General features: G+C 44.9%; 1 protein-coding gene across 1 annotated transcript in view; it reads right to left on the bottom strand.

Moving 5' to 3' along the window:
* Positions 1-20294, bottom strand: part of LOC126474034 (insulin-like growth factor-binding protein complex acid labile subunit) — a 168877-nt gene that overhangs the window by 52354 nt on the left and 96229 nt on the right. The window contains exon 4 of the mRNA XM_050101441.1: positions 1447-1873. Coding sequence (XP_049957398.1) covers positions 1447-1873 — 427 coding nt within the window. The remainder of the gene's footprint in view (positions 1-1446; positions 1874-20294) is intronic.

The raw sequence follows: 20294 nt of genomic DNA, 5'->3' as shown, positions 1-20294 counted from the left end.
CGTCAAATTTTGGAAAAGAAATGGGAATACAATAAACCAGTTCATAATCTTTTCATAGATTTTACAAAAGCATATGATTCAGTATTGCAATCAAAATAGTACAGAATTCTTTTGGAACTTGGAATACCAAAGAAGTATGTCAGACTTATAGAAGTGAGTTTGAAAAACACAAAAGGTAGAGTACGCATGGGGAAATTGGAGTCAGAAGAAATTGTAATAAAGAACGGACTTAAGCAGGGAGATGCCCTGTCTCCGCTACTTTTTAATTTAGTCCTAGAATATATTGTACGAATGGCAGCAGATAATTCAGAGGGTGTGGAGATAAATGGAAATATTAAGATATTAGGGTATGCAGATGACCTAAACATCATTAGCGATAAGAAAGAATCTGTAACAGCAAATGCGAATGCGTTAATAAAGGCTAGTGAAGATGTAGGTCTATGGATAAGTGAAGACAAAACTAAATACCTGGTTACTACTAGAATGCCAACAGCAGTAGATTAGGAAATGTTAAGAGTTGGAGACATGCAGTTTGAAAAAGTGAACACATTTAAGTATCTAGGCGTGGAGATCACTTCGAGAAATGAGATTGAATCCGAACTGGAGAAGAGATTTCGGGCGGGAAATGCTTGCTACTACTCACTGAATAGATTACTTTCATCACGGATATTGTCTAGGAATTTAAAGATTAGAATATACAAAACTATTATTCTACCAGTTATGCTGTATGGGTGGGAGACTTGGTCTCTCACTGTGCAAAATGAAAAGCCGTTTCCAGTATTTGAAAACAAAATTTTGAGGAAAATTTTCGGAGCAAAAAGGGATGACATTAGCGGAGAGTGGCGAAAACTGCATAACGAAGTGTTTCACGAACTCTATTAAAGCCCTGACATAATCAGTATTATGAAATCACGTAGGCTGCGATGGGCGGGTCACGTGGCTCGAATGGATGAGGGCGGGGCAGCGCGCAGAGTACTGGTAGGGCATCTAGAGGGAAAACGTCCCGTGGGGATACCGAGACGTAGATGGGAGTACAATGTGAAGGCTGATTTGAGGAGCCTAGGTATTGAAGGTGAATGGAAGGAAATAGCCCAAGACAGGGACAGATGGCGAAAATACGTTGCCGCGGTAATGGACTCTCGAGTCCGGTATGACCAGTGAGTATACTTGGCAGAACTAATTACATACTGACATAATCGTCGGTATTGTTTTCGTTTCCCAAAAGTTGTAAATAATTTGATTTCGGGAAAGAAGCTCTGTATTTGGCCAAAATGCCGAAGAAGAAGGTCCCTGTCGTACTGGTTGTGCCGAGTAAGATGTGGAGACGGCGGTTTGAAAGCGGACGGCAGAAGTACGAGGAAGGGCGTCCCTTGCCTGAGGGGTCGCTACCTGGTGAAGGTGCAAGTGTGGCAAATGTCCGGCATTCACTACCGTCAGCCGGCCTACCTCGGCGAGCCGGTGGCAGCGGCTGAAGGCGGCGTCCGGCAGCGCGGTGAGCAGGTTGTCCTGCAGGTGCAGCTCGTACAGGTCGGGCAGGGTGGCGAAGGCGTCGTCCTCGAGGCTGGCCAGCCCGCAGGCAGGCGCGCCCAGCACGCTGAGCGCGGGGAGTCCCCGGAAGGTGTCGGCCCCCAGCGCGGGAATGCGCGCGCCGCCCACCTCCAGCCGCGTCAGCGCCGCCGCCCGCAGCAGCACACTCTCCGCCCCCACCACCAGCCCGTTGCCGCTCAGGTCCAGCTCGAGCAGCTGGCCGTTGCTCGAGAAAGTACTCGCGTCCAGCGTCGAGATGGCGTTGTTGTCGAGAGCGGCCCTCTCCAACTGGGACAGGTTGGAGAACGCTCGTGAGTCGATCCAGCTCAGCGGCGTCTTGCTTATCCTGAAACCAAAAAAAGTACGAAGTTTCACAAGCTGCGACATTGTCGCCAGAAACCAGTGACCCGTATTTGTAATAAGTTTCCTTCAATTTACGTCTATGGTCACAAACTTTTTGTTAACAGATTATCGGTTTCGATCTTTAATGACCATCATCAATTTAAGGAGATGGGACCTGGAAAAACTAACTAAACCAGAGGTTGTACAGAGTTTCAGGAAGAGCTTAAGGGAACAATTGACAGGAATGGGGGAAAGAAATACAGTAGAAGAACAATGGGTGGCTTTGAGCGATGAAGTAGTGAAGGCAGCAGAGGATCAAGCAGGTAAAAAGACGAGGGCTAGTAGAACTCCTTGGGTAACAGAAGAAATATTGAATTAAATTGATGAAAGGAGAAAATACAAAAATGCAGTAAATGAAGCACGCAAAAAGGAATACAAACGTCTCAAAAATGAGATCGACAGGAAGTGCAAAATGGCTAAGCAGGGATGGCTAGAGGACAAATGTAAGGATGTAGAGGCTTATCGCACTAGGGGTAAGATATATATTGCCTACAGGAAAATTAAAGAGACCTTTGGAGAAAAGGGAACCACTTGTATGAATATCAAAAGCTCAGATGGAAACCCAGTTCTAAGCAAAGAAGAGAAAACAGAAAGGTGGAAGGAGTATATAGAGGGTCTATACAACGGCGGTGTACTTGAGGACAATATTATGGAAATGGAAGAGTATGTAGGTGAAGATGAAATGGGAGATACGATTCTGCGTGGAGTTTCACAGAGCATTGAAAGACCTGAGTCGAAACAAGGCCCCAGGAGTAGACAACATTCCCTTAGAACTACTGACAGCCTTGGGAGAGCCAGTCCTGACAAAACTCTACAATCTGGTGAGCAAGATGTATGAGACAGGCGAAATACCCTCAGAATTCAAGAAGAATACAATAATTCCAATCCCAAAGAAAGCAGGTGTTGGCAGATTTGAAATTTACCGAACTATCAGTTTAATAAGTCACGGCTGCGAAATACTAACGCGAATTCTTTACAGACGAATGGAAAAACTAGTAGAAGCCGACCTCGGGGAAGATCAGTTTGGATTCCATAAAAATATTGGAGCACTTGAGGCAATACTGACCCTACGACTTATCTTAGAAGCTAGATTAAGGAAAGGCAAACCTACGTTTCTAGCATTTGTAGGCTTAGAGAAAGCTTTTGACAATGTTGACTGGAATACTCTCTTTCAAATTCTGAAGGCGGCAGGGGTAAAATACAGGGAGCGAAAGGCTATTTACAATTTGTACAGAAACCAGATGGCAGTTATAAGAGTCGAGGGACATGAAGCAGTGGTTGGGAAGGGAGTGAGACAGGGTTGTAGCCTATCACCAATGTTATTCAATCTGTATATTGAGCAAGCAGTGAAGGAAACAAAAGAAAATTTCGGAGTAGGAATTAAAATCCAAGGAGAAGAATTAAAAACTTTAAGGTTCGCCGATGACATTGTAATTCTGTCAGAGACAGCAAAGGACTTGGAAGAGCAGTTGAACGGAATGGATAGTGTGTTGAAAGGAGGTTATCAGATGAACATCAACAAAAGCAAAACGAAGATAATGGAATGTCGTCGAATTAAGTCGGGTGATGCTGAGGGAATTAGGTTAGGAAATGAGACACTTAAAGTAGTAAAGGAGTTTTGTTATTTGGGGAGCAAAATAACTGATGATAATCGAAGTAGAGAGGATATAAAACGTAGACTGGCAATGGCAAGGAAAGCCTTTCTGAAGAAGAGAAATTTGTTAACATCGAGTATTGATTTAAGTATCAGGAAGTCGTCTCTGAAAGTATTTGTATGGAGTGTAACCGTCTATTGAAGTGAAACATTGACGATAAATAGTTCAGACAAGAAGAGAATAGAAGCTTTCGAAATGTGGTGCTACAGAAGAATGCTGAAGATGAGATGGGTAGATCACATAACTAATGAGGAGGTATTGAATAGGATTGGGGAGCAGAGAAGTTAGTGGCACAACTTGACTAGAAGAAGGGATCGGTTGGTTGGACATGTTCTGAGGCATCAAGGGATCACCAATTTAGTATTGGAGGGCAGCGTGGAGGGTAAAAATCGTAGAGGGAGACCAAGAGATGAATACACAAAGCAGATTCAGAAGGATGTAGGTTGCAGTAGGTACTGGGAGATGAAGAAGCTTGCACAGGATAGAGTAGCATGGAGAGCTGCATCAAACCAGTCTCAGGACTGAAGACCACAACAACAACAACATCAGATCTGCAGCAAACATGAGAAAAACATAAATACACTCGCAAACTGTCTACAGCTTAAGAACAATACATAGACCATAATGAAAAGTAGTTCTGACAAAGTTTACATTTGTGCGTTTTAAATATGAAGAGGCAGACCTGTTTCATAAAATCAAAGTCCTAATGTACTGCAGCCATAGTGGCATCGTCAAATGTTAAATGCGGAATCAGCAGAAGCATCGTCAAATCCATATAAATAACATCACGTGCATGAGCCATGTTGTCAGTAGTACTACTGTTTAAAACAAGCTGCCGTACAGTAGCCACAAGATGGTTGTGTTGTACGTTCACCATATGTCGCTAATGACGGCATACACCAGTTTTCAATAATTAACTGAAACAGCGAAAATAAAGGGGGATGTAATAATTGAAGTCTGTAATAAGGTTATAACGTATAAAAGGCATTATAGTAATAAAAATCAATAAAAAGAATAATATAAACAGGGACACTCAGATGTTTAGGACGGGTGGTAGAGACAGAGTGCATCGAGAGACATTATACTGAGTGCACTATCCGAAAATTACCTCGAGCAATTAAACAGAGAACCGACTCGTGGAGATAACATCTTGGACCTAATGATAACAGACCCGAACTTTTCGACTCTGTAAGCGCAGAACAGGGAATCAGTGATCATAAAGCCGTTGCAGCATCCCTGAATATGGAAGTAAATAGGAATATAAAAAAGGGAGGAAGGTTTATCTGTCTAGCAAGAGTAATAGGCGGCAGATTTCAGTCTACCTAACAGATCAAAACGAAAATTTCTGTTCAGACACTGACAATGTTGAGTGTTTATGGAAATAACTCAAGGCAATCGTAAAATGCGTTTTAAACAGGTATGTGTCGAGTAAAACTGTGACGGACGGGGAAAACACGCCGTGGTTCAACAACAAAGTTAGGAAACTACTGCGAAAGCATAGAGAGCTTCATTGCAAGTTTAAACGCAGCCAAAACCTCTCAGACAAACAGAAGCTAAACGATGTCAAAGCTAGCGTAAGGAGGGCTTTGCGTGAAGCGTTCAGTGAATTCGAAAGTAAAATTCTATGTACCCACTTGACAGAAAATCCTAGGAAGTTCTGGTCTTACGTTAAATCAGTAAGTGGATCGAAACAGCATATCCAGACACTCTGGGATGATGATGGCATTGAAACAGAGGATGACACGCGTAAAGCTGAAATACTAAACACCTTTTTCCAAAGCTGTTTCACAGAGGAAGACCGCACTGCAGTTCCTTCTCTAAATCCTCGCACAAACGAAAAAATGGCTGACATCGAAATAAGTGTTCAAGGAATAGAAAAGCAACTGAAATTACTCAATAGAGGAAAGTCCACTGGACCTGACGGGATACCAATTCGATTCTACACAGAGTGCGCAAAAGAACTCGCCCCCCTTCTTTTTTTTTTAACAGCCGTGTACCGCAAGTCTCTAGAGGAACGGAAGGTTCCAAACGATTGGAAAAGAGCACAGGTAGTCCCAGTTTACAAGAAGGGTCGTCGAACAGATGCGCAAAACTATAGGCCTATATCTCAGACATCGATCTGTTGTAGAATTTTAGAACATGTTTTTTACTCGCGTATCATGTCGTTTCTGGAAACCCAGAATCTACTATGTAGGAATCAACATGGATTCCGGAAACAGCGATCATGTGAGACCCATTTCGCTTTATTTGCTCATGAGACCCAGAAAATACACTCCTGGAAATGGAAAAAAGAACACATTGACACCGGTGTGTCAGACCCACCATACTTGCTCCGGACACTGCGAGAGGGCTGTACAAGCAATGATCACACGCACGGCACAGCGGACACACCAGGAACCGCGGTGTTGGCCGTCGAATGGCGCTAGCTGCGCAGCATTTGTGCACCGCCGCCGTCAGTGTCAGCCAGTTTGCCGTGGCATACGGAGCTCCATCGCAGTCTTTAACACTGGTAGCATGCCGCGACAGCGTGGACGTGAACCGTAAGTGCAGTTGACGGACTTTGAGCGAGGGCGTATAGTGGGCATGCGGGAGGCCGGGTGGACGTACCGCCGAATTGCTCAACACGTGGGGCGTGAGGTCTCCACAGTACATCGATGTTGTCGCCAGTGGTCGGCGGAAGGTGCACCTGCCCGTCGACCTGGGACCGGACCGCAGCGACGCACGGATGCACGCCAAGACCGTAGGATCCTACGCAGTGCCGTAGGGGACCACACCGCCACTTCCCAGCAAATTAGGGACACTGTTGCTCCTGGGGTATCGGCGAGGACCATTCGCAACCGTCTCCATGAAGCTGGGCTACGGTCCCGCACACCGTTAGGCCGTCTTCCGCTCACGCCCCAACATCGTGCAGCCCGCCTCCAGTGGTGTCGCGACAGGCGTGAATGGAGGGACGAATGGAGACGTGTCGTCTTCAGCGATGAGAGTCTCTTCTGCCTTGGTGCCAATGATGGTTGTATGCGTGTTTGGCGCCGTGCAGGTGAGCGCCACAATCAGGACTGCATACGACCGAGGCACACAGGGCTAACACCCGGCATCATGGTGTGGGGAGCGATCTCCTACACTGGCCGTACACCACTGGTGATCGTCGAGGGTACACTGAATAGTGCACGGTACATCCAAACCGTCATCGAACCCATCGTTCTACCATTCCTAGACCGGCAAGGGAACTTGCTGTTCCAACAGGACAATGCACGTCCGCATGTATGCCGTGCCACCCAACGTGCTCTAGAAGGTGTAAGTCAACTACCCTGGCCAGCAAGATCTCCCGATCTGTCCCCCATTGAGCATGTTTGAGACTGGATGAAGCGTCGTCTCACGCGGTCTGCACGTCCAGCACGAACGCTGGTCCAACTGAGGCGCCAGGTGGAAATGGCATGGCAAGCCGTTCCACAGGACTACATCCAGCATCTCTACGATCGTCTCCATGGGAGAATAGCAGCCTGCATTGCTGCGAAAGGTGGATATACACTGTACTAGTGCCGACATTGTGCATGCTCTGTTGCCTGTGTCTATGTGCCTGTGGTTCTGTCAGTGTGATCATGTGATGTATCTGACCCTAGGAATGTGTCTATAAAGTTTCCCCTTCCTGAGACAATGAATTCACGGTGTTCTTATTTCAATTTCCAGGAGTGTATTAGATACAGGCTCCCAGGTAGATGCCATTTTCCTTGACCTCTGGAAGGCGTTCGATACAGTTCCGCACTGTCGCCTGATAAACAAATTAGGAGCCTACGGAATATCAGACCTGGTGTGTGGCTGGATTGAAGAGTTTTAGCAAACAGAACACAGCATGTTGTTCTCAATGGAGAGACATCTACAGACGTTAAAGTAACCTCTGGCGTGCCACAGGGAAGTGTTATGAGACCATTGCTTTTCACAATATATGTAAATGACCTAGTAGATAGATTCGGAAGTTCCATGCGGCTTTTCGCGAATGATGCTGTAGTATACAGAAAAGTTTCAGCATTAGAAAATTGCAGCGAAATGCAGGAAGATCTGCAGCGGATAGGCACTTGGTGCAGAGAGTGGCAACTGACCCTTAACATAGAAAGGAGGATCCTTTATTTTATGATTATATGAGAGCGGAACAAACACTGGCAGCAGTTACTTCTGTAATTATCTGGGAGTATGCGTACGGAACGATTTGAAGTGAAATGATCATTTAAAATTAATTGTTGGTAAGGCGGGTACCAGGTTGAGATTCATTGGGAGAGTCCTTAGAAAATGTAGTCCATCAACAAAGGAGGTGGCTTACAAAACGCTCGTTCGACCTATACTTAAGTATTGCTGATCAGTGTGGGATCCGTACCAGGTCGGGTTGACAGAGGAGATAGAGAAGATCCAAAGAAGAGCGGCGCGTTTCGTCACAGGGTTATCTGGTAAGCGTGATAGCGTTACGGAGATGTTTAGCAAACTGAAGTGGCAGACTCTGCAAGAGAGGCGCTCTGCATCGCAGTGTAGCTTGCTGTCCAGGTTTCGAGAGGGTGCGTTTCTGGATGAGGTATCGTATATATTGCTTCTCCCTACTTATACCTCCCGAGGTCATCTTGAGTGCAAAATTAGAGAGATTCGAGCGCGCACGGAGGCTTTCCGGCAGACGTTCTTCCCGCGAAGCATACGCGACTGGAACAGGAAAGGAAGGTAATGACAGTGGCACGTAAAGTGCCCTCCGCCACACACCATTGGGTAGCTTGCGAAGTATAAGTGTAGATGTAGATGTTGGATGGAGCTTCATTGTTGGTCTCCATTTGGCTGGCTGGTGGAATCCGTGACGATCAGGTTTTTGAAGTGTTCAGATGTGACAATGGCCTAGTGTTGGACTGCATGGGAATGTGATGGCAGGCATATGCATTGTAAAGGTTCCAGTCACCCATATCTAATCCCACGGAAGAATCGATATATTGTGCAGCAAGCACATTGTAACCTCGTTACATATCCGACTGTCATCTGAGAACAGGTAATGGACTTGGTGCAACATTCGGTGTCATCTCCCACCACAGTCAGAAACCAACAGCAGTGAGGCCGGGGAATTACTGTCCAATGCTTAGGCTGCCATTACGCAATGAAATGTCACAGACACCCTACGTTCCCACGTTTTACCCCTCATGGGACAGTTTTTGGTGCCATTTTTCGACAGGACAATGCTCGGTCACATATGTCACGTGTCTCCGTGAACTATCTGCGTGATGTCGTACTGCTGTGGCCAGCAACATCCTCATATCTATTCCCCCACAGAATATGAAGGGCGTTTGAAAAGTCCGTGCAAAAATAAAATCTCCTTATGTTTTTGGGGTAAACCTTTTTTATTTTTCGACTTAGTCTGCTTTTAGACTTATACATTCGTCCAACTCTGTTCTAATTTGTTGATCCCTTCCGAATAATAGGAATTGTCCAAGTCTGTAAAATAGCTATTAGTTGCTGCAACCACTTCCTCGTTTGAATAAAATCTTTGTCCCACCAGCCATTTCTTCAAATTTGGGAACAAATAGCAGTCCGCAGAGGCAAATCTGGAGATAAGGAGTATGTGAAACGAGTTGGAATCCTATTTCCATTAATTTTGCGACCACAACTGCTGAGGTGTGTGTGTGCTGGCGCATTGTCATAATGGAAAAGGACTTTTTTGCGGTCGAATCGCCGGCGTTTTCCTTGAAGCTCGGTTTTCAAACAGTTCAATAACGGTGAATAATATTCACCTTTAATAGTTTTACCCTTTTCCAGAGAGTCGATGAGGATTATCCCTTGCGAATCCCAAGACACAGTCGCCAAAACTCTCCGGCCGAAGGAATGGTCTTCGCTTTTTTTGGTGCAGATTCTCCCTTGGTAACCCATTGTTTAGATTGTTATTTGGTTTCAGGCGTGTAGTAATGTATCCATGTTTCATCCACAGTGACGAAACGACGCTTAAAGTCCTGTGGATTCTTCCTGAACAGCTGCAAACCATCCTTGCAACACTTCACGCGATTCCGTTTTTGGTCAGGCGTGAGCAATCGCGGAACCTATCTTGCGTATAGCTTTCTCATTTCCAAATATTTATGCAAAATATTATCATCCATCACTATATCATGGATTTTATCAATGATTTCTGGAGTCGTAACCTCCACAGGTCGTCCAGAAAGTTCAGCATCACTTGTGCCCATATGGCCACTCCGAAGATTTTGAAACCACTTATAAACTGTTCTAATCGAAGTCACGGTAATGTTTATATAGCTTCTCCTTAGTCTCCTGAGGCGCTTTGCCTTGCATAAAGTAATGTTTAATCACAACACGAAATTCTTTTTCGTCCATTGTTTGACAATCATTCGGCTTCCTTGATTCACACGGATGCCAAACACAAAGAAGTAGACAAATATGGCTGAAACTTGGTGTGCGTTCTTTCCAAAGATGCTACTAACTAAACATGACCTCGATACGCGCCGGTGGTGCCATCTCTCGGACTTTGCACGGACTTCTCAAACGGCCATCGTATGTGTGGGGCAGCTGTCGCAATGCAGTATCCAGAACATTAATGATCAGTTATGACAGTTGTGGGTTGGGCTGCCTCGCAAGAAGATACAGTGGCCATACGACAAGTTTTGCAATTGAATCAGTATATGCATCCACGCAAGAAGTGGCCCAGTATCATAGTGATAAGTGGACTTATACTGCCAGGCTCTCCGTAAAACTTACTCGAATTTGCAGTCGCTGAACTAACATCACATACCCTCTCAACCCGTAAAGTTCCGTTTTGTTTCTTCCTCCCCTCCTGCACGCTTCACTTTTTTCCTCAGGCTTTGTAACCTGGCCTGTGTTTATGGAGATGGCGTGGAAGAGGAGGCGACAACGTAGTGGTGGGGTATCTGTTGTGAATAATCACCGCCCAGTTGCAGATAGATAGACAGTGGAAGCCTATGCACGAACGTGTATCTTATATAACCTGTAAGCTGCAGTTGGAGTGTTTGCAAATGACCACACACAGTGAGACCAAAAAAAAAAAAAAAAAGACTCACCACTAAAGAGTTATCTGAATGGGATAGAAATCGGTATGTGACGTACATGTACAGACAAACAAACGATTACAGTTTCAGAAAATTCGCATGATTTATTCAAGAGAAAGCGCTTCATAAATTCAGCAAGTCAGTTATGCATTGGCCCACCCTTGGCCCTTATGGAAGAAGTTATTTGGCTGGACATTGATAGAGTTACTGGATGTCCTCCTGAGGGATATCGTGCCAAATTCTGTCTAGTTAGTGTGTTAGATCGTCAAAATTCCGAGCTGGTTCGAGGGCACTGCACAATATGCTCCAAACGTTCTCAGTTCTGGAGAGATACGACCATTGCGATAAAATAGGGTAAAGCAGACTCGCACGGAAAGATTTAGGTGTTCATTTCTCCCAAGTGTTATTCGAAAGTGGAACGGTAATGAAGATGTAGACGGTGTCGAAGAATTTCACCAGCTTCTGTGAAATTATGCCTAATGAAATGTCTCTGTATTGCGAATGATGTTTCAACTTGCCGTACACATAAAAAGTCGTAGGAATGAGATTGGCTGGACGAGTGAGCCATAGAAATGGTCCTCCCTTACCCACGAGTATGACGCAGGAGATATCATCCGATGTCCACCGAACATTGTGACTCAAATAGTGCAGGAGACCTAATATTAAAAAAAAGAAAAAGGAAATACGCCTTTTATTAGCGAGGCCATATCCTGTTATAAATCTGGGACAGTGTTCTGAATGGAGTTATTCCAAACATTTTGAACATCTGTAATGAGTTTCTGACTTCAGAATATCGTAATTGTTTACTTCAATAAGAACTCAGAAAAGGCTGGATATAGTTTGAAGAGTGCAAGTGGAGTGGCAGTTATACACATACTGTATTGCGTGCAAGCATATTAGCCAAATAACTTTGAACTCACGGCCCCCTTCTATCAAGGGATTACGCAGTGCTGGACTTATTACGGTTGTTATGGTTCATCGTGATGATGCTTTTCAACTGCCGCAGCAGTCAGATCTGCACAGGTCAAAACTCCACGCTCCATGCTCATCTCAGATATTCGGACCTAAATTAATATGGACATTTTTCCCTATTTTGATTTTAGAAATCTTCCCTAAAAGTATGGAAAAGTATTAATTCCATAACTTTTAATTTTGGATGGAGCAATATTGCCTCAGTACAAAAACGAAATGCGTTGTCTCCTTGTCCGGACCAGGTACTTTCAATGATTTCCCTTGATATTGTACCCATTGTTTACCGATGAACTAATCAGCCCAAACAGTCACATTTCTGAAGATGGGGAAGTGGACTTACTCCGCCCAAAATGACTAGCAGTGGCATGGAAAACATCCGAGAGGAACTCGACAACCACATCAGCAATTGGGGATCTCACTAGGTAACATAGTGCTTAAAAACATTGATATAGAGACCACTAGGTGTATTTTAATTGCGTGAATGATTTTTTGCTCTATCTTTTAATTATTTCCAAAATCTAGGAGCTACTAATTTGCTCGATATCTGTTGCTTTCCATTATACCCAGGGCCGATTCGATTTTTTTTTTAACACAAGTGAAGTATCTTTTAGCGCCCTCTTTCCCCTTTATCCCTAGAACCCTTTCATCGGTTTCAGTTTTCAGTGTTAATTGTGGCATGTACTGTATACATTCATACACTCCAGCACTTAGGTGCCCCTCTCAGCGTGACAACTACAAATTATGATACATCCTGCATAAACATCTTACGAGAGTGGCAAAGTGTGTAATGTGATTGATATTTGTATTGTTGCCCCCATTCTGAGGGGTATTTACCAATAACATTTTTTGTAAATCTTTCACTCTACCTCTGAAGAAGACAGTGGTCTGAACGAAAGCACAGCCCTTTTCAGCCAATAGTTGCAGTTTGTGCTGTTGTGACACCAATTATTCATGACAAGTGGATGCTTATTTCATTTTGTTGGGTCTTTAATTTCATATATACTCATACTCGGGAGGAAGATGTTGTTCACTATGTTTCCTTCATTCCAAATCCCGCCATTTGCCTTACGGTTGAGAGAACAGCATCTCGGTCGGAAAAACTGCAGCTGGGATTGATTGCCTGCAGTTCGGTTTATGTATCTTCACATTATTCAGTGGTCTTGATGACGTTATGTCGCGATCTTGGAATTTTGTTGATGTAGAAAATATTCGTCTTCTGTAGAAGATGAAAATCTGGTCGATGTAGAGAACATTGTCTTTTCTGTGGGAGTTGACTGAACATTGCTCATAATTTGTTCTTAACATATCAGGCTGCTACATATTCCAAAATCCATTAAGGTATTCTTAGAATATTGCCTGTGTCATTGATTTCACTGTTTTCCAAACAAACAGTAAGGTACGGAGACAACACACATTAGTTTATTACGAAAGTATTGATGTATTTAGCGTTGACAATCGTGATATCTTGATTCCATTGCCAAGTAGTCTATCGCGCATTTCAGTTATGCCGTAACATATAAAAAGCGAGCTTTAACAATACGCCTGCAAGAGAGCTCAGGCTGATACTGATCTTCGGCCTGACATGGCTGCTTGTCCTGTTCCAGAGGTTGCCCCTCAGTCTGCAAGATCCGGGCAGTCGCAGAGGGTGGGCTTACTGGTAGTTGGGAGCTCCAACGTCAGGCGCGTAATGGGGCCCCTTAGGGAAATGGCAGCAAGAGAGAGGAAGAAAACCAATGTGCACTCCGTGTGCATAACGGGGGGAGTCATTCCAGATGTGGAAAGGGTCCTTCCGGATGCAATGAAGGGTACAGGGTGCACCCATCTGCAGGTGGTCGCTCATGTCGGCACCAATGATGTGTGTCGCTATGGATCGGAGGAAATCCTCTCTGGCTTCCGGCGGCTATCTGATTTGGTGAAGACTGCCAGTCTCGCTAGCGGGATGAAAGCAGAGCTCACCATCTGCAGCATCGTCGACAGGACTGACTGCGGACCTTTGGTACAGAGCCGAGTGGAGGGTCTGAATCAGAGGCTGAGACGGTTCTGCGACCGTGTGGGCTGCAGATTCCTCGACTTGCGCCATAGGGTGGTGGGGTTTCGGGTTCCGCTGGATAGGTCAGGAGTCCACTACACGCAACAAGCGGCTACACGGGTAGCAGGGGTTGTGTGGCGTGGGCTGGGCGGTTTTTTAGGTTAGATGGCCTTGGGCAAGTACAGAAGGGCAACAGCCTCAACGGGTGCGGGGCAAAGTCAGGACATGCGGGGACCAAGCAGCAATCGGTATTGTAATTGTCAACTGTCGAAGCTGCGTTGGTAAAGTACCAGAACTTCAAGCGCTGATAGAAAGCACCGAAGCTGAAATCGTTATAGGCACAGAAAGCTGGCTTAAGCCAGAGATAAATTCTGCCGAAATTTTTACAAAGGTACAGACGGTGTTTAGAAAGGATAGATTGCATGCAACCAACCTCAACAACCGAACTAGGTTAATAATTGGCTCCTTTTACCGACCTCCCGACTCAGCAGCATTAGTGGCAGAACAACTGAGAGAAAATTTGGAATACATTTCACATAAATTTTCTCAGCATGTTATAGTCTTAGGTGGAGATTTCAATTTACCAGATATAGACTGGGACTCTCAGATGTTTAGGACGGGTGGTAGGGACAGAGCATCGAGTGACATTATACTGGGTGCACTATCCGCAAATTACCTCGAGCAATTAAACAGAGAACCGACTCGTGGAGATAACATCTTGGACCTACTGATAACAAACAGACCCGAACTTTTCGACTCTGTATGTACAGAACAGGGAATCAGTGATCATAAGGCCGTTGCAGCATCCCTGAATATGGAAGTTAATAGGAATATAAAAAAAGGGAGGAAGGTTTATCTGTTTAGCAAGAGTAATAGAAGGCAGATTTCAGACTACCTAACAGATCAAAACGAAAATTTCTGTTCCGACACTGACAATGTTGAGTGTTTATGGCAAAAGTTCAAGGCAATCGTAAAATGCGTTTTAGACAGATATGCGCCGAGTAAAACTGTGAGGGACGGGAAAAACCCACCGTGGTTCAACAACAAAGTTAGGAAACTACTGCGAAAGCAAAGAGAGCTTCACTGCAAGTTTAAACGCAGCCAAAACCTCTCAGACAAACAGAAGCTAAACGATGTCAAAGTTAGCGTAAGGAGGGCTATGTGTGAAGCGTTCAGTGAATTCGAAAGTAAAATTCTATGTACCGACTTGACAGAAAATCCTAGGAAGTTCTGGTCTTACGTTAAATCAGTAAGTGGCTCGAAACAGCGTATCCAGACACTCCGGGATGATGATGGCATTGAAACAGAGGATGACACGCGTAAAGCTGAAATACTAAACACCATTTTCCAAAGCTGTTTCACAGAGGAAGACCGCACTGCAGTTCCTTCTCTAAATCCTCGCACAAACGAAAAAATGGCTGACATAGAAATAAGTGTCCAAGGAATAGAAAAGCAACTGGAATCACTCAACAGAGGAAAGTCCACTGGACCTGACGGGATACCAGTTCGATTCTACACAGAGTACGCGAAAGAACTTGCCCCCCTTCTAACAGCCGTGTACCGCAAGTCTCTAGAGGAACGGAGGGTTCCAAATGATTGGAAAAGAGCACAGATAGTCCCAGTCTTCAAGAAGGGTCGTCGAGCAGATGCGCAAAACTATAGACCTATATCTCTGTCGTCGATCTGTTGTAGAATTTTAGAACATGTTTTTTGCTCGAGTATCATGTCGTTTTTGGAAACCCAGAATCTACTATGTAGGAATCAACATGGATTCCGGAAACAGCGATCGTGTGAGACCCATCTCGCTTTATTTGTTCATGAGACCCAGAAAATATTAGATACAGGCTCCCAGGTAGATGCTATTTTTCTTGACTTCCGGAAGGCGTTCGATACAGTTCCGCACTGTCGCCTGATAAACAAAGTAAGAGCCTACGGAATATCAGACCAGCTGTGTGGCTGGATTGAAGAGTTTTTAGCAAACAGAACACAGTATGTTGTTATCAATGGAGAGACGTCTACAGACGTTAAAGTAACCTCTGGCGTGCCACAGGGGAGTGTTATGGGACCATTGCTTTTCACAATATATATAAATGACCTAGTAGATAGTGTCGGAAGTTCCATGCGGCTTTTCGCGGATGATGCTGTAGTATACAGAGAAGTTGCAGCATTAGAAAATTGTAGCGAAATGCAGGAAGATCTGCAGCGGATAGGCACTTGGTGCAGGGAGTGGCAACTGACCCTTAACATAGACAAATGTAATGTATTGCGAATACATAGAAAGAAGGATCCTTTATTATATGATTATATGATAGCGGAACAAACACTGGTAGCAGTTACTTCTGTAAAATATCTGGGAGTATGCGTGCGGAACGATTTGAAGTGGAATGATCATATAAAATTAATTGTTGGTAAGGCGGGTACCAGGTTGAGATTCATTGGGAGAGTGCTTAGAAAATGTAGTCCATCGACAAAGGAGGTGGCTTACAAAACACTCGTTCGACCTATACTTGAGTATTGCTCATCAGTGTGGGATCCGTACCAGATCGGTCTGACGGAGGAGATAGAGAAGATCCAAAGAAGAGCGGCGCGTTTCGTCACAGGGTTATTTGGTAACCGTGATAGTGTTACGGAGATGTTTAATAAACTCAAGTGGCAGACTCTGCAAGAGAGGCGCTCTGCATCGCGGTGTAGCTTGCTCGCCAGGTTTCGAGAGGGTGCGTTTCTGGATGAGGTATCGAATATATTGCTTCCCCCTACTTATACCTCCCGAGGAGATCACGAATGTAAAATTAGAGAGATTAGAGCGCGCACGGAGGCTTTCAGACAGTCGTTCTTCCCGCGAACCATACGCGACTGGAACAGGAAAGGGAGGTAATGACAGTGGCACGTAAAGTGCCCTCCGCCACACACCGTTGGGTGGCTTGCGGAGTATAAATGTAGATGTAGATGTAGCCTTTGGACTGCGGCGTTTACTCCTAGAAATGACGATTTTACTACGTAAGAGGAAAATCATGTATGGAAGAAGTGTAAAGCTCATTTGAGAATATAGTTCGCTTAGTATTCGTAACATACGTTGGTGTTTTACTTGAACAAGGCACAGACTCACGGGTGGCATGTCGTTCGGCGATTCACAGATCACTTGGATCTATAAAGAATGGATGTAGAGTTTAAACTTGCAACCATCGTTCTTTGGAAAATATTTTTATCTTTACGAACTTTTTATTATCTACGACAATTAGACGACTATCGACCACATTCCATCGAAAATGTCGTACTAGAGCGCAGGCGGATTCCGGGTGGTCTATGAAGATCCATTAACGCATTCTTGTACACTATAGTCCGCCTCCGTAGCGTAGCGGTAGCGTTATCGCATACCACGCAGGGGGGCCCGGGTTCGATTCCCGACAGGGGACTTGGTGTTCTGTGTCTTTCATCATCAGTGACTCGCAAGTCGCCGATGTGGACTTGCAATACAGCGGCCGAACTCCCCCGAATGGGGCCTCCCGGCCAACAATGCCATACGATCATTTCATTTAATTTTTCAGTCTATAGATTCTAAACAAAGTTGCAGTACCATTGCTGAGACTCCGAGAATACTACGGAACATCTTCAGAAATGCTCTGCGACAATTCCAACAAACTTAGCTGCGCTTGGTAGCCGCGTGGTCTAAGCCGCCTTGTCACGGTCCGCGCGGCTCCCTCCGTCGGAGGTTCGAGTCCTCTCTCGGGCATGGGTGTGTGTGTGTGTTGTCCTTAGCATAAGTCAGTTTACGTTAGAGTAAATAGTGTGTAAGCTTAGGGACCGATGACCTCAGCAGTTTGGTCCCATGAGATCTTCCCACAAATTTCCAATTTCCAACAAACTTAAAAAGTATAGTTGCAAACGAATTTACAGGAACAAAATAAAATGAAAGAACGTCGTAACGTGAGAACGTACCTAATAAAATTAATAAAAGATCTCGTCTCTTATTAGTCACAACTTTATGCAAAACTTTAACTTCTGTCTTAGCATATATCGGGAAACTGGTTAGGGACATGTTTTGTGACGCGTCTTACGCCCCTCTTCCCTTGGCGCCCCAAGTGGCGGCTTGTGCCGCTTGGGCCGTAAATCGACCCTGTTTGCACCCTCAAAAAAAAAAAAATGGTTCAAATGGCTCTGAGCACTATGGGACTTAACTTCGGAGGTCATCAGTCCCCTAGAACTTAGAACTACTTAAACCTAACTAACCTAAGGACATCACACACATCCATGCCCGAGGCAGGATTCGAACCTGCGACCGTAGCGGTCGCGCAGTTCCAGACTGTAGCGCCTAGAACCGTTTGCACCCTCAAATCTTGTTTCTGTTCGCATTGTCAAATACTTTGACCAAATCTTAATTGCTACGTGTCTTGTAGGTTCTGTTCTCGTCTTTTCTCTATTACTTGTTTCAGAACAAATTCATTGTCCGTATTTGACAAGAAACCTTCACATAATACAAGAACAACAGAAGAAATTTTTAATAAATAAAGGATTAGGACAAGAGTGTTGAATATCAACCATTCTTTTTAACAATTACTTTAATGACATTATCCTGCATGGGGAGCGGCACATACAGAAAGGTATTTAAAATACAAAAAGACATCGTGTAAAATGCTTCCAAGGTTCTCGGACGTACTGTCGGAGCATCAAAAGTCCACGATATTTCGGCGAACGACCGTTCCGTCATCATCAGGTGGTATTTACATTGAAGTGACAAAAGTCATTGGATAGCGATCTGCATGTATACAGATGGCGGCAGTATTCAGTACACAAGGTACAAAAGGACAGTGCATTGGCGGAGCCGTCATTTGTACTCAGGTAATTCATGTGAAAAGGTTTCCGACGTGATTATGGTAGGTGTTAACAGACTTTGAACAAGGAATGGTAGTTGGAACTAGACGCATGAGACATTTAATTTTGTTATTCGTTAGGGAATTCAACATTCTGAGATCAACAATGTCAAGAGTGTGCCGAGAACACTAAATTTCAGGTATTACCTCCCACCACAGATAACACAGTCGCCGACGGCCTTCACTTAACGACCGAGAACAGCGGCGTTTGTATAGAGTTGTCGGTGCTAACAGACAAGCAACATCAGAAACAGAAAAGCAACCTAACGTATCCGTTAGGACAGTGCGGCAAAATTCGGTGTTAATGGCCTATGGCAGCAGGCGAACGACACGAGTGCTTTTGCTAAGAGCATGACATGGCCTGCAGAGCCTCTCCTAGGCTCTTGACCATATCGGTTGGACATTAGACGACTGGACAACCGTGGTCTGGTCAAATCAGTCCCGATTTCAGTTGGTAAGATCTGATGGTAGAGTTCCAGTGTGACTCAGAGCCCACGAAGCCACGTACCCAAGTTCTCAACAAGGCATTGTGCAAATTGCTGGTAGCTCCGTAATTGTGCTGGTTTTGTTTACATAGAAAGGACTGGGTCCTTTGGTCCAACTGAATCGATCATTGTGAAACGGTTATGTTCGGTTACTTGGAGGTCTTCTGCAGCCATACATGGACTTCATGTTCGAAAACTGCGATGGAATTTTTGTGGATGATGCTACACCATGTCACTGGGCCACAATTGTTGGCGATTGGTTTGGAGAACATCCCGGACAATTCGGGCTAACGATTTGGCCACCCAGATCGCCCGACTTGAATCCTATAGGACATTAATGGTACATAATCAAGACATCAGTTCATCCACAAAATCCTGCACCGGCAACAGTTTTGCAGTTATGGACGGCTATAGAGACAGCATGACTTAATATTTCTGCAGGGAACTTCCAACGACTTTTTGAGTCCATGCCACGTCGAATTGCTGCACTACACCGGGCAAAAGAAGGTCCGACACGATATGACGAGTTATCTGATGACTTTTGTCACCTCAGTGCATACCTGTCGGTCTAGAGTTCGGGTCTCTCCGGACCAGCACCGTGATAGGTGATGAAAGAGCATGCGGCTGCGAATTTCGGGGAGAGTCTCTGTTGCCCGTTGCCTCTATCACTTTTCGCGTCCGGATGTCACGTTCTCTTTTGAAGGAGCTTAGTATTAGCCCCCATGCCTTGCTTAGTTGGAAGACCGTCTCCCGTTTGATTAAATAAGGTGGTAGCCTTTAAGTCGACCGCGGTCCGTTAGTATACGTCGGCCCCGCGTGTCGCCAGTATCAGTAACTGCAGACCGAGCGCCGCCACACGGCTGGTCTAGTCTACAGAGACTCCCTAGCACTCGCCCCAGTTGTACAGCCGACTTTGCTAGCGATGGTTCACTGTCTACATCCGTTCTCATTAGCCGAGACGAGAGTTTAGCTTAGCCTTCAGCTACGTCATTTGCTACGACCTAGCAAGGCGCGTTATTCAGGTACTATATGTCTTCTGAACAGATAATATTTTGAACCATGTACCGTCAAGAGCGACGTTCATCATTAATGGATTAAAGTCAAGTATCAAACTATGTCCGCTTACTGAATTCTAATTCCTTGTCATGTTCCAGACCTCATGTCAGTATAGTCCTTCCCTCCTCACGCCAGCCTGCGTGAGCTAAAACGCGTGCATTTCGCCCTCCACTAGTAACACGGTGTTGGCTGTTCTGCCAACACAACACGTATTTCAGTTGCTTCTTTTAAATCGCAGTCCCAAAATTTACCGGTGGTGGCCAGGA

Source organism: Schistocerca serialis, chromosome 4 (assembly GCF_023864345.2).
Source record: "Schistocerca serialis cubense isolate TAMUIC-IGC-003099 chromosome 4, iqSchSeri2.2, whole genome shotgun sequence".
Lineage (NCBI taxonomy): Eukaryota > Metazoa > Arthropoda > Insecta > Orthoptera > Acrididae > Schistocerca > Schistocerca serialis.
This window is presented reverse-complemented; position numbering and strand designations above follow the sequence as displayed.